General features: G+C 33.1%; 1 protein-coding gene across 1 annotated transcript; it reads right to left on the bottom strand.

Moving 5' to 3' along the window:
* Nucleotides 1–6732: 6732 nt before the first annotated feature.
* On the bottom strand, nucleotides 6733–10482 carry LOC106442639. Its single transcript, XM_048755480.1, has 4 exons — nucleotides 10451–10482; nucleotides 7639–8552; nucleotides 7202–7526; nucleotides 6733–7114 (listed from the first exon to the last, which is right to left on the bottom strand). Exons 1-4 carry the CDS (start codon nucleotides 10480–10482, stop codon nucleotides 6733–6735), a joined length of 1653 nt encoding a protein of 550 aa, XP_048611437.1.
* Nucleotides 10483–15627: the final 5145 nt, after the last annotated feature.

The raw sequence follows: 15627 nt of genomic DNA, 5'->3' as shown, positions 1-15627 counted from the left end.
AATTTAAACATTTGAACTGGTGAATTTAATATATGCAATTTTATTCTGACACCTTTTAACTAACGATATATATGCATATTTTGTGGCTTATATGTATCTCATTATTATTTTTTAAAAATTAAGATGTATAGGATTTAATTCACATAACTAATTTTATTTATAAATTTTATTGTTTTCCACTTTAGCTGAAAATACATAAATATTTCAAGGATTACATATGTCTCATTATTATATTCAAATTATAAAACTATTAAGCTTTAGACACACTTAACTAATTCTATTTAAAAACAATTTAATTTTAATAAATTACAGATGGTAAAAATAGCTTTAGTGATCTATATTTTGACTAAAAATATAAATAAATATTTATGAATTAAAAAATATTTTTAAATGCAAAATTAATTGGTGTTAAACACATTTAACTAATTATGTTCATCAAGAATTTTAAATTTTCAAATGGTATATGTATATATAAATATAATTTTTTAGTGTTAGACATTTTACCTATAAAACATAGGGCGTTTTGCAAAATTGACCTACAACTTAAACTCAAACACAAAACTAACCTCCTTTTTTTTAAAATTGGTTTTCCCCTATTCACCCTACAAGTTCATATAATTTACGAAAATGCCATCAATTTTTTTTTTTTTTTTTGAAAATGACATCTTTACTCTCTCACCCTCATCATCTTCAAGTAATTACAAGATTGCCATTGTCATCAATACCACAACCACCATGAACAACCAATTTGAAACTCTTAATGCTCCCAAAATCGATTTACCCTTCTTCTTTTTCCATTCTTGTGAACTAAACACAACATATCTCTCACTTTCTCTCCACAATGAGCTAAAAAAAACCAAGATTTTGATTCTAAAATTTTGATGGTTCATAGAGTCATAGAAGCTAACGATTCTGGGTGGGTGACTTTCGTTTGTGATTCTGTGTGCTTGGAGAATCCTTATGTATGCTAAGGAACTTATCTCACCAATTTAAGGTATGACATCGAGTTTTTTTCCAGATCTGTTCGTCAGACGACTTACTTGGGAAGTCGTCTGGCTGTAGACGACTTACCTGGAAGTCGTCTGGCTGTAGACGACTTCCTTACCTGGAAGTCGTCTGGTCAACGCAAAGGTTATTTTTGCAATTGACTTTGAAATCTGTAACATGAGACGACTGAAAGTTAAGTCGTCTACTATTGTTTGGTTTCAAAAAAATTTCCAAAGAACCTAGACGACTTACATTTCAGTCGTCATAGGTTAGTTTTGCATTTGACTGGATAATTACAGAAGTTTGACTTCCCCAGACGACTTACATTTCAGTCGTCTGTCGAAAATTAAAATAATAATATTTTTTTAAAAGTAAACGAGTAACAATTAAGTAGTCATAGGTTAGTTTTGCAATTGAAAAAAAAATTTCAAGATTTAATTATACACAGACGACTTATAATTCAGTCGTCCACCAGACGACTTACTTGTAAGTCGTCGAGGATTTTTTTCCGAGATTCTGGTCAAACCTCGTAAATCCTGGACGACTTACATTTCAGTCGTCTCGTGGACGACTGAATTATAAGTCGTCTGTATATAATTAAATCTTGAAGTTTTTTTTTTCAATTGCAAAACTAACCTATGACGACTTAACTGTAAGTCGTCTACTTTAAAAAAAATATTATTATTTTAATTTTCACTAGACGACTGAAATGTAAGTCGTCCAGAAAAGTCAAACTTCTGAAATAATCCAGTCAAATGCAAAACTAACCTATGACGACTGAAATGTAAATCGTCTAGCTTTTTTGGAGTTTTTTTTTTAACCAAACAATAGTAGACGACTTATTTTTCAGTCGTCCGAAATAACAGATTTCAAAGTCAATTGCAAAAATAACCTCTGCGTTGACCAGACGACGTATAGTTTAGTCGTCTGGACAACTTAAATTGAAGTCGTCTGCGTCTTCTCCGCTAGTTTTTAAGTCTTCTACGTTAGTTTTTGAATAACTTGTATTTTTAAGAGTGATAAGTAACTTCAAGATATGTAAAACTCATATTTACAAAATTTGTTCTCTCCCTTAGTTTTACTAAATTTGACTAAGTTTTTCAACGCAAACTTATAAAAAAATATGATATGCTTTGACTAGTTACTATTTTTTGTTTCCATCTCTTAAGTATTATTGTTATAGACAATAATGATGACTATTGTTATGAGTTGAAAGAAGGGTTAAATGCTTCTTAAAATATTGTATCAATATGAAGCTACCAACATTCTTGTTTATTAAGATGAGAAAAGACCATTGGAGTTTATTATTGCATATGAGAGATCCAAAGATAAGAAAAAGGCTATTAAAGTCTATTATTTCATTGATTTGTAAATGTGTAAACACATTGTTGGCACATTTAATATATCTTGGAAAACATTATTACTGATTTTACAAGAAATTTACAACTAAAAGAGTAGACATGCAATTCACAAAACAGACCACAAACAAAACTATTATAGATCATTCCTCTACAAAGACAAGCTTGGATTCCACTTGAGTAGACAAGACCAGACGACTTTTAAGAAGTCCAGACGACTTTTAAGAAGTCCAGACGACTTCTAGGAAGTTCAGACGACTTTGTCAGAAGACTTTTAGGAAGTTCGGACGACTTCCAGACGACTTTACAGGAAGCCCAGACGACTTTTAGAAAGTCCAGACGACTTCCAGACAACTTCCAGACGACTTCCAGACGACTAACAAGTAAGTCGTCCCAGAAGTCTTCCAGATCTGAAAAACCTGCATATTAAATCCAGATCTGAAAAACCTGCATATTCAAAAACGTTCAAATGGCTTAAAAACAGAAAAATGAGTGGAAGATTAAATAAATCTACCTTTACAGAACACACAAAAATACATATCTAAAAATAATAGATCTACCTTTAAATTAGTGGAAGATGAGTACCATCTAATTAAAGACATGAGACAAAACTGAAAAACTCATATAAAGTTTGGTGTTTTCAAGTCAAAGAGATTAGAGTGGGTATTGAGAGTTTTAGTTTGGGAAAAAAGTAAGAACTTTATACAACAAGAAGTTACCAAATGAAGAAAAATCAGACATAAGAACTTACCAAAATGCTCAGAAAAATTCAGACGACTTCCTGGAAGTCCAGACGACTTCCTGGAAGTCCAGACGACTTCCTGGAAGTCCAGACGACTTCCTGGAAGTCCAGACGACTTCCTGGAAGTCCAGACGACTTCCTGGAAGTCCAGACGACTTCCTGGAAGTCCAGACGACTTCCTGGAAGTCCAGACGACTTTGTCAGAAGACTTCCAAGAAGTCCAGACGACTTCCAGACGACTAACAAGTAAGTCGTCTCAGAAGTCTTCCAGATCTGAAAAACTTGCATATCAAATCCAGATATGAAAAACCTGCATATCCAAAAACGTTCAAATGACTTAAAAATAGAGAAAATGAGTGGAAGATTAGATAAATCTACATTTATAGAACACACAAAAATACATATCTAAAATTAATAGATCTACCTTTAAATTAGTGGAAGATGAGTACCGTTTGATTAAAAACCTGCAAAAGAGATAGATTAGTAAGAAATACATGAGACAAAACTGAAAAATTCATATAAAGTTTGGTGTTTTCAAGTCAAAGAGATTAGAGTGAGGTTGGAGAGTTTTAGAATGATGAACATTACATTTTTGTTGCAGCCACTTGAGAGGAGGAGAGAGAATGTGTAAATTTTTCTTTATATAGGGAGACAAAAAATCCAATTAGGTTAAATATTTTTAACTTAGACGACTTCCTAGACGACTTACATTTCAGTCGTCTGTTGAAGAAATTAAAACAGACGACTTACATGTAAGTCGTCCAGAAGAGTTTAATATTTTTAGTGGAAAATTAAATATTTTTAGCGAGAAACTAAAATAGAAGACTTTCCAAACGACTTACAAGTAAGTCGTCTGGTTTAAATTATTTAAGCGGGAAAATAATTTTTTTAAAAAAATTTAGGCAGGAATATTTGGACGACTTACATGTAAGTCGTCTGTTTTAATTTTTTCACCAGACGACTGAAATGTAAGTCGTCCGAGTAAAATGATCTGGTTAGGTTAAAACGTACATTGGTAAAATTAAAGGTTCGGTACGATGTGGACGACTGAAATATACGTCGTCCGGGTAAATTATTCAACAGACGACTGAAATATAAGCCGTCCACACCCTAAACATAACCCCTAAACTTAATTATCTAATTAAACGCTTCATAAAACCAAATCAAACTTGAAAAGTGTTTACTATACACAGAAATAAACACATATAGGTGAAAACTAATTTTTGAAAAAAACATTTTAGTTTTCCAAAATCTAATCCTAACAATACATACAATACTACAACATATGTTTGCCAAACTCCTAAACCAAAGTATTTCATGATTCACTACTTCCACTCATCTATCTTCAAAACAAATCAATTTTATCATATCTTAATTTATATCACTTAAAACTGTTTATAATTACTTGATTTTTATTTTTCACGCATCAAAATATTTTTTTACAAGATTTATAAATTATTTTTAAAATAAACTGGTACCAGACGACTTACACTTCAGTCGTCCAGACGACTTCCAACATCTCAGACGACTCAGACGATTTACTGGGGCTATATTCGTAAAAATGGCTTCTGTTTTTTTGTTTGGTCACAAGGGGTTGAGCTATAATTTCACTAGGCTTTTAGGTTAGTTTTGCATTTGATTCAAGTTTGGGTATAGGTTTGGGATTAAAATCAAGTTGTGGGTTAGTTTTGGCAAAAACCCCTAAAACATATATCTATATTTAGCGAAATTTTTTGTTATTTTATTATAAAATATATAATTAGTTAAAATTATATAGTTTAGTTATTTATGCTAAATAATTAAATTTTAATATTTTATATGGTAAATTATATATAATTATTTTAGGAATGCTGTACCTGATATATTTGTTTTGAAAACAATGTACCTGATATTTATTTTCTAAAATATATATTTAATTAACGATGAAGACTATTATTTATTTTTAATAATAAATAATTGAAGTTCTAAAAATATAGATGGAATAATATTCATATATTTCAGGAATTATACCCATCTGTTTTTACCTAGTATTGAATGTATGTTGTTGGAAATATTATCATAAATTTTAAATTTGCTTAAATTTTTGTTTCAAAGCGTCAACTTTTTTTTAAAAATTTCAAATTCTAATTTATTTTTTCTTTATATATTTAATTTATTTTATTTAGAAATCATTTTAATATTAATCATTTTAACTTGCAGAAGTAAGTTTTGTTAGTTTTTTTTATAAAAAATATAATTAGTTAAAATTAAATCGGTTTAGTTATTTATGCTAAATAATTAAAGTTTAATATTTTATCTGGTAAAATATATATATATATATATATAATTATTTTAGAAATGCTGTACCTGATATTTTTTTTAAAAACAATGTACCTGATATTTATTTTCTAAAATATATATTTAATTAATGATGAAGACTATTATTTATTTTTAATACTAAATAATTGAAATTCTAAAAATATGGATGGAATCATATTCATATATTTCAGGAGTTATACCCATCTGTTTTTAACTAGTGTTGAATGTATGTTGCTGGAAATATTATCATAAATTTTATAAATTTAAAATTTTAATTTAATTTTTTGTTATATATTTAATTGATTTAATTTAATAATTATTTTAATATTAATCATTTTAACTCACAGAAGTAAGTGTACATATTTGATTAGTCACACATGCTTGACTTTTTTATCTTCTAAAATACTAATTTAATTATCACTGAATGCATATACTATTATATTTAGAAATAATTTAGATTTTTAATATCTTAGTTGCCAAAATATAAATGTCTACAGTACCTCTTTTGTATAAAATATAGAATTAGTTAGTGTGAAATGAGCTGAATATGTTTTGAAATTATTTAAATGTTGAAGATTTTACGTGAAAAAAATATTATATATTTTATTAAAACACTTGTAGATGATTCTATACATATCTAGTTATTAAAGCGCATAATTATCTTTCTTGAAAATAATTTAGATATTAAATAGTCTGGAGAAAAATATATAAATAAATATACGAGAGTTACATGTGTCTGGCTTTTCCTAACATATTGATTAAGTTTTTTTCTTTTGACATCAAAGGGATAATCTAAAAATATTGATTAAGTTAGCATTATAATTTACTAGTTGTTTCTATTTAAAATAAATTAAATATTAAACAATATCACTGGTAATATATTGTTCTACTACATAAAACTCACCTTATAATCAGCGCCGTGCGAGCACTAATACCTTGCCTAAAGCGATTGAAAATATTTTTTATATGAATTTACAATAATAAAAGCTATCCTAGCTTAGTGTAACTGAACCATAGAACAAATCATTTTTCATCTAAAATGTAAAAGAACCATAGAACAAATAATTCACCAAATTTCTAGAGAAAAACAACTATTTCCATATTTTGCATTTTTCATTCTAATATCTGTTTTTAGTTTTTAGTTTTTTTTTTTGAAAAAGGGTATTCTATTTAAAAACATAAAGAAGATACAAAAGGCTTCAGCCTAGCCAGACAGTTTTGTGGGCATCGCCCATTAATACAAACCCATAATCCATAGTTCCACATAACTTAACCACAATTTTGAAGCCCAAATTAACAGGCCCAAGTAAGAAATAGATGGATTGGTGTTGATCACCTTCGTGGAAATCACCGATGCCACAATTGGAATAAGGAGGAGGCTAGTCGCGGGGAGGAAGGTCTGATCGAAGCAATCTTAGACTTGATGTAGGAGGCGATAGAGTTTGAGATGGAATCAGGAGGTCGATAGGTGTTCCTATGAAGCCGAGCATTCCGTTCTGACCAGAGGTGGTAGATAGTGCTTTGCCAGACGAAGATGGGGAGGAGCTTTGCATGCCTCGGGCCTGATAGAAGGTTTAGTGCGGTGAGCGTCAGGTCCCAAGATGAGGAAGCGGTTAGTCCTGATCGATTTCCCATAGCATGCCAAACTTGCAAGGAGTAAGCACATTCAAAGAAGAGGTGGTTCCGGCTCTCATCGAAGGAGTTGCAGAGGAGACATGTAGAAGGAGAGCTGAGGCCCCAAGACAAGAGGCGATCTCATCGATTGAGGAGGACGACCCACGCTAAGAAACTATGCTTAGGGGTTCCTCTTGAGCACCATACTGTCTTGTTCCAGTCTACAAGCGGATTGTGATGTTTGATTGCTTTATAGACGGCTCCAGTGCTGAAGGTTGTTGATTTGTGCCCATTCAATTCCCACATATATTGGTCCTCAAGCGTTATAGTTGAGAGGAAAACCTGAATTTGAACTTGCTTTTCCGATCTAGCTGCAGGGAGCAACCAGTTTCCATGATCATTAAGACCGGCGAGAGTAGCATTCCTTGGGATTCCAAGCCGAGATGTAGGAGGGAGGTTCAGGAAGTCAGAGAGGCAGCCGTAGGGGCTCCAGTTATCGCTCCAGAAACGACAGGTTCGACCATTCCCTATATCAATGCAAATCCAAGGATATACAATTGGCCTTTAACGCAGAAGTCTTTTGACTAACCATGTGTGGTTTTTTGTTTTCTTTGATGGTCCAGAAGTTTGAAAAGCTGCCCGATAACACAGTGTCTGTAAACCAAGCGACCCAGATGGACCCTGAAGAGAAGAACAACATCCATATAAGCTTGATAGAGGCCGCCTTATTCCAGCTGAGTAAGTCTCGAACTCCTAGTCCCCCTTCTTCCTTTGCGTGTGTGATCTGATCCCAATCAACTCTCGCTGAATGATGTCCCTCCACCGTTCCTTTCCACATATAGGCTCCGCATAAGGAGTTAATTAATTTGATGCAGAACTTTGGTAGAGTAAAAGTGTCACACCAAAAATTGGTTATTCCTGAGATCACAGTATTTATGAGCAGTAAGCGGCCAGCAAAGGAGAGAGATCTCGCACTCCAAGAGTTGAGTTTGGCTTTAACGTTCAGTATAAGGGGTTCGCAGTTAGCCATCGTAAGCTTCTTAGTGCAGAGGGGAACTCTTAGGTATCTGATTGGTAGAGTACCATGAGAGAGACCAGTTTCTCGCTGGAGGAGTTCTATTTCTTGTTGTGAGAGGCCAGAAGTAAAGAAGCAGGATTTTGAAACACTGATTCCTAGTCCTGAATGTGCTTCAAAGTTTTGAAGGACCTCTAGGACTCTTTTGATAGATCGAGTAGAACCTTCAGTGAGAATCAGGAGGTCATCTGCGAAGCATAAATGGGTCAGCTTTGTTTCTTCACAGAGATGGTGGTAGCCGAATTCACCCTGCTGAGCCGCTCTGTTCAGGAGGATAGATAAACAGTTCATTGCGATCACAAAGAGGTAAGGAGAGAGTGGATCTCCCTGCCTCAAACCTCTCTTGCTTTTAAAATAACCCTGAACAGTTCCATTGTAACCAATGCAGAAAGAAGGGGTGCAGACGCAGGGGCGTAGCCATCTGATGTAGAGCTCCGGTACATTAATCGCTGACAAGGATGTGAAGATGAAGTCCCAGCTAACACATAATATCTAATTAAATGAAATAAATCTTAAGAAGTGCTTTAACACTTTTTTAAAATAGATGCCCTTAAGACAAGTTACAAAAAGAAAAAATATTTGATGCCCTAGGCGAATGTTTAGTTTTTCCTCATGTAAGCACGGCTCTGCTTATAATTCAAGAAAATGATTGTTTTGAATGTATTTTAGATTTGTTACAAAAAAAAATAAAAATAATGTATTTTAGATTTGTTTTTTGAGAAGTAATTTGATATATACCAACGAATTTCAATGTCAAATCTCTCGGTTTAACCCATTTGTTGGACTTTAGGCGTTATACGGTAATCAATTTTATTGTTTTTATTGTTTTCATGCTATACATAGTTTTATACGGATTTATATAATTCAGACGTATAATAGCGTTTAAGCGGATTTTATGCGGTGTATGCATACACCTAGATAAATTTTAAGCATTAATATTTAAAAAAATAAATTATTAATATTATTAGGAGGATTTGTCAAATATGACTCAAAACTTGATTTTAAGTACAAAATTATACCCAAACTTGAATCAAATGCAAAACTAACCTAAAAGCCTTGTGAAATTATAGTCATCCTCTTGTGACCAAACAAAAAAACAGAACTCATTTTTACGAATATAGCCCCGGAAAATCGTCTGACTCTTTTGAGATACTGTAAGTCGTCTAGACGACTTTCAGGGAAGTCTTCTGGAGTAGTTGATCTTAAAAATAATTTTTAAATGTTTTAAAAAATATTTTGACAAGTGAAAAATTAAAATCATGTAATTACAAACAATTTTAAGTAATATAAATTAAGATATAATAAAATTGAATAGTTTTCAACATAGATGAGTGAGTTAATCATGATATTCTTTGGCTTAGGGTTTGACAACATATGTTGTAGTATTGTATGTATTCTTAGGGTTAGATTTTGGAAAGCTTAAATGTTTTTTTGAAAAATTAAATTTTTGCCTATATGTATTTATTTCTGTATATGGTAAACACTTTTTAAGTGTAATTTGATTTTCTGAAGTGTTTAGTTAGTTAATTTAGTTTAGGGGTTATGTTTAGGGTCTAGAAGACTAACATGTAAGTCGTCTGGCGATTAGAAGACTTCTCTGAAAGTCTTCTAACTCCCGCTAAAAGTATTTTAGTTTCCCGCTAAAAATATTTTAGTTTCCCGTCAAAATATTGAAGTCTTCTGGGCGACTTACAAGTAAGTCGTCTAGTAAGTCTTCTAATAGAAGACTTACTTGAAAGTCTTCAAATAGAAGACTTTCAGAATCGAAAATATTTAACCTTATTGGAATTTTTGTCTCCATATATAAAGAAAAATTTACACATTATATCTCCTCCTCTCAAATGGCTGCAACAAAAAAGGTATGTTCCTCATTCTAAAACTCTCCAACCTCTCTCTAATCTATTTGAACTTATAAACACCAAACTTTATATCAATTTATTGTTTTTGTCTCATGTCTTTCTCACTAGTTTATCTTGTTTTGCGGGTTTTTCATCACATGGTTCTCATCTTCCACTCATATAAAGGTAGATCTATTAATTTTATATATGTATTTTTGTGTGTTCTATAAAGGTAGATCTATCTAATCTTCCACTCATTTTCTCTGTTTTTAAACCATTTGAACGTTTTTGGATATGCAGATTTTTCATATATGGATTTGGATATGCAGGTTTTTCAGATCTGGAAGACTTCTGGGACAACTTACCTGTTAGTCGTCTAAAATATAATGCGCTAGAAGACTTCCAGGACGACTTACCTGGAAGTCTTATGGCGGAGTCTTCTCACATGTCTCCCTTTCATAACAGATCTGAGCGTTTGGTAAGTTTTTATGTCTGATTTTTCTTCATTTGGTAACTTCATGTTGCATAAAGTTCTTACCTTTTTCCCAAACTAAAACTCTCCAAACCCATTCTAATCTATTTGACTTGAAAACACCAAACTTTATATGAATTTTTCATTTTTGTATCATGTCTTTCTCATTAATCTATCTTTTTGTTGCACGTTTTTAACATGATGGTTCTCATCTTCCACTTGGATATGTACTTTGTGTGTTCTATAAAAGTGTATATCTATATAATCTTCCACTCATTTTCTCTGTTTTTAAACCATTTGAACATTTTTTATATGCAGGTTTTCAGATCTGGAGCAGACTTTGAGAAGTCTTCTGACGGAGTCTTCTTCCATATTAAGTGGAGTCCAAGCTTGTCTTTGTAGAGGAATGATCTATAATAGTTTTGTTTCTGGTCTGTTTTGTGATTTGCATGTGTACTCCTTTAGTTGTGATTTTTTTTTTTGTAAATTTATAGAGATATCAATAAAAAATTTGGTAAATATGTTCATATTCCACAATATTATCTTGCCAAAATTACTTGACATAATTGAAGCTATTGATACAACTTCAATAGCAAAACACAATAACATAAAAAATTAATCAAAATTTATTACAACTAAGGGAGAAGAATTCTTAAGAAAACTTAGTCAAATTCACAAAAGATAAACCATTACATAAGTTCAAAGATATAACACTTTCATTAGAAGTCTTCTCGGAAGTCTTCTAGCAAAAAAAAATTTACTAATGCATATAACAATAATGATACTTAAGTCATTGATACAACATATTAAGAATCATTTTAACCATTCTACTCACTCATAGCAAAAAAAATCATTGATGCATATAACAATAATGATACTTAAGTCATTGATAAAACATTTTAAGAAACAAGTATTTTACCCACTTATAGCAATAATCATCATTGGTGCATACTTAAGAGATGGAAACAAACAATAGTAACTAGTCAAAACATATCATAATTTTTACAAGTTTGTGTTGAAAAACTTAGTCAAATTTAGTAAAACTAAAACAGAAAACATATTTTGAAAATATGAGTTTTACATATCTTGAAGTTACTTAATACTCTTAAAAATACAAGTTATTCAAAAACTAGCGTAGAAGACTTCCGTGGAAGTCTTCTCGGATCAGCTAGAAACTTTAATAAACATGAATGTTGGTAATCTCATAAATATCACGAATTAAGTTATAACTTTCATTGAGTAGCTAAATTGATTAATAGACATGAATTAACTAGAAAATGTTAAAAATTCTTTATAGTTTTAGAGAAAATGAAAGTTTATTAGACATTGACGCAGACGACTTCCACGGAGGTCGTCTGGCAGACTTCTAGGAAGTTGTCTATTTAGGTTAGTTTTGCAATTGATTTTTAACCTAGACGACTTACATGGAAGTCTTCCATATTTGTTTGTTAAAAAACACACTCGAGACGACTTACATGTAACTCGTCTAGGGAAAACGGGTTAGTTTTGCATTTGACCGGATTGTGTCAGAAATTTGACTTTTTCTGGATGACTTACACGTAATTCGTCCAATAGAAAATTAAAAAATCAATATTTTGTTATACCTAGACGACTTCCATGTAAGTCGTCTCAGGTTAGTTTTACAATTGAAAATTAAAACCAAAAAAATTATTTTTTCTAGACGACTTACACGGAAGTCGTCCGTCCGACGACTTGCATGGAAGTCGTTCAAAATAAGCAAGGCTTAACCAGAATCTCGGAATAAAATCATGGACGACTTCAATGAAAAACTAACCCGTTTACAAAATATTGATTTTTTAATTTTCTACTCGACGACTTACGTGTAAGTCTTCCAGGAAAATTCAAATTTCTGACACAATCCGGTAAGATGCAAAACTAACCTGTTTACGCTAGACGACTTACATGGAAGTCGTCTCGAATTTTTTTAACAAACAAAGATGGACGACTTCCATGTAAGTCGTCTATAAAAACACATTTAAAAGTCAATTGAAAAACTAACCTCTGCATTGACTAGAAGACTTCCATGTAAGTCGCCTGGACGAACAGATCTGGGAAAAAAACTGATTTCATAGTTTCAATCAGTGAGATAACTTGTTTAGCACACATAAGTCTTCTCCAAGCACCCATAATCTCAAACAAAAGTGACCCACCAAGAATCGTAAGCTTCAATGGCTCTATGAACCATAAAAAATTTAGAATCAAAATCTTGGATTTTTTTGGATGAATATGGAGAGAAAGTGAAAGAGATGTTGTTTTTAGTTCACAAGAATTGAAAAAGAAAGATTGTAAATCGATTTTTAGGTACATTAAGAGCTTCAAATTGGTTGTTTATGGTGGTTGGTGTATTGATGACAATGACAATATTGTGAATACTTGAAGAAGATGAGAGTGATAGAGTAAAATATGCATTTTCGAAAGAAAAAAAAAAGGGATGGCAGTTTCGTTAATAATCTGAACTTTGGGGGTGAAAGAGGCAAGTTAATGTTCCAAAAAAAACATGAGTTAGTTTTGTGTTTGACTTCAAGTTTTGAGTCATGTTTGCAAAAATCCCATGTTATTATTATTTTGTTGATGTTATTATTTATTTTAATTGTTACTTATTTTATGTATATATATGATTAAAGCTATTAGATCAATTGTTTTGAAAATAATTTTAAATTTCTAAATTGATCATCTTATATATTCAAACATGATTTATTGTTTCATAATTTAAAAGTATTTATATATGTTAAACTATACATTGATATATAAATTATATTTGAAATATAATTTATACTCATTTTTCTAAATTAATGTATATATATTAGTTATATTAAAATAGTTTTATATTTATACTTTATGTAAAAACATATATCTGTTTAAACTTCTTCGTATACGGACAGGCGCAGAAGGTTCATCTACTACCGCATAACGAGTGAATAACGCGAGGATATATGGTAAAGCATCTGGCCAGTGTATCAACTTTGATAAATCGTCCTTACTCTTTGGTAAGCGAGTTAATGCAACTACCAGACAAGAGGTCAAAGATGCACTGGAAATACAAAATGAAGGAGGGATGGGAACCTACTTGGGTATTCCAGAAGACATAAGCGGCTCCAAGTGCAAATTTTTTGCTTTCCTTAAGGATAAGTTAATGCACAGGGTAAATGGATGGACGGGTAGGTGGCTTTCAAAAGGAGGAAAGGAAGTATTGATAAAATCGATTTTGTTAGCTCTCCCGACTTATGTAATGTCTACTTTCCTGCTCCCTTTGGAGATATGTGAAAACTTAGCTAGTGCCATTGCACGCTTCTGGTGGAGCTCGAATCCCCCAAAGAGAGGAATACACTGGGCGAAATGGGAAAAGGTGTGTGCACCAAGAGAGGAAGGTGGGATTGGGTTTCGTATGATCCATGAGTTTAATCTGGCATTGTTGGCAAAACAATTATGGAGGTTGGTTCAGTTCCCAGATTCATTGGTTGGCCGGGTCTTGAGGGGAAGATACTACAGATTAAGTTCTCCGCTGAGAGTAAACTCTACCAATAACCCATCGTATGTGTGGAATAGCATCTCTGCTGCAAGGAAGTTGCTACTACTGGGAATCAAACTGAATATTCACTCTGGATATGATGTTAAGGTGTGGGAGGATCTGTGGATCCCAACGATCCCATCAAGGCCGGCGGCTCCTGTTGCGCCTGTTATGCACCCCAACATGAGAGTTAGCGATCTCATTAATCAGACATCGAAGGAATGGGATGTTCGGCTTTTGGAGAGCTATGTCAACATGGACGATATACAGCTTATAAGGAGTTTAGCCATAAGCTCATCTCATCGCCGCGACTCCTTCTGTTGGAGCTACACAAGAAACGGACAATACACAGTTAAATCTGGATATTGGGTGGCGCGGAACTTATTAAAGGTGGAGGAGGAACAGGAGGTTTTGGAGCCAAGTATCACCAATCTTCAAGCTTTTGCTTGGAAGCTGAAGGCGCCTACGAAGATACGTCATCTTATATGGCAGTTGTTGACTGGGCACGTGGCAGTAACAAGGAATTTAGCAAGACGCAATATGAGATGTGATAATTACTGCCCGAGGTGTGGAGAATTAGAAGAATCTGTAACTCATGCCATCTTTGAATGCCCGCCAGCGCTACAAGTTTGGAGCCTATCAGCAACCCCAACAGGCCCAGAGGTATTTCCAGTATCAAGCATCTACACGAACATGGATTATCTATTTTGGAGGAAAAACTCTATTATTGAGCCGGAACAAGACAGTGATCCTTATCCCTGGATAATTTGGTATACATGGAAGGCTAGGAATGAAAAACTATTCAGGGGGATAGATAGAGATCCTTTGGAGTTAGTTCGATATGCAGAGAGTGAATGTCGAGCCTGGTTTGAGGCGAATGAAGTGATACAACCAGTGCCACAAGGAAACAATATGGTGATCCCCCAAGTCATAAGCTTGGGCAACATATGCCTGTTAGATGGATCTTGGATAGCATCGGCCAACTTTAGTGGATGTGGATGGGTGTGGATGGACAGTAGGGTGAAGGCTCAGCTTATGGGGTTAAAAAATATTACTCGACGTGAATCAGCCTTGCACTCGGAAGTTGAAGCACTACAGTGGGCAATGGAGAATATGCTTCAGCACTCAACATGTCAGAGCTTTGGGACGGATTGTAAGGACCTGATTGCTATGCTAGAGGAACCTCATGCTTGGCCAAGCTTTGCGACAGAATTGGAGAAGATCGAGACGCTACGGATATGCTTCCCGGAGTTCAGCATTACTCATGTCCCACGAACGCAGAATCAATTTTCAGATTTTTTAGCTAAGACTGCTAGATCCTTTCATAGGGAGTTACTTTTCATTGGTTGTTCTATTCCGGTCTGGTTACCCAGACCACCTCAAACCTGAGTAATAGAATGGCCGTTTAACGTTAAAAAAAAAAAAAAAAAAAAAAAAAACGAGTGAATAACGCGTTTTAGAACACTTGGACTCATTCAAATTCGTAAAATCAATAAGACTTACCTTGAAGTACTTCCCATATGTATCCACGTTCATTTAACCATATTATAAAGGGAAATTGGTCCGAATGACCATGAAAAAAGACATAATTCACTGGATAACCAAATATCCTAGATTTTCGATACATCAATTCTACTTTATGTAATAATGTTATTTTACCTTCAGTGATGACCGGTGAAACTTGAAGAAAATAAAAATAAAAAAATTCTAGTTA

Source organism: Brassica napus, chromosome C4, assembly GCF_020379485.1.
Source record: "Brassica napus cultivar Da-Ae chromosome C4, Da-Ae, whole genome shotgun sequence".
Taxonomy (NCBI): domain Eukaryota; kingdom Viridiplantae; phylum Streptophyta; class Magnoliopsida; order Brassicales; family Brassicaceae; genus Brassica; species Brassica napus.
This window is presented reverse-complemented; position numbering and strand designations above follow the sequence as displayed.

Coding starts and splice junctions, on each gene's coding strand:
- LOC106442639 (XM_048755480.1), bottom strand. CDS start 10,482: ATGGGTTTGGAGAGTTTTAGTTTGGGAAAAAG. Junction 8,553..10,450: donor AGTTTTAGTTTGGGAAAAAG/GTAAGAACTTTA, acceptor ATTATGTGTTAG/CTGGGACTTCATCTTCACAT. Junction 7,527..7,638: donor TACAGACACTGTGTTATCGG/GCAGCTTTTCAA, acceptor GCATTGATATAG/GGAATGGTCGAACCTGTCGT.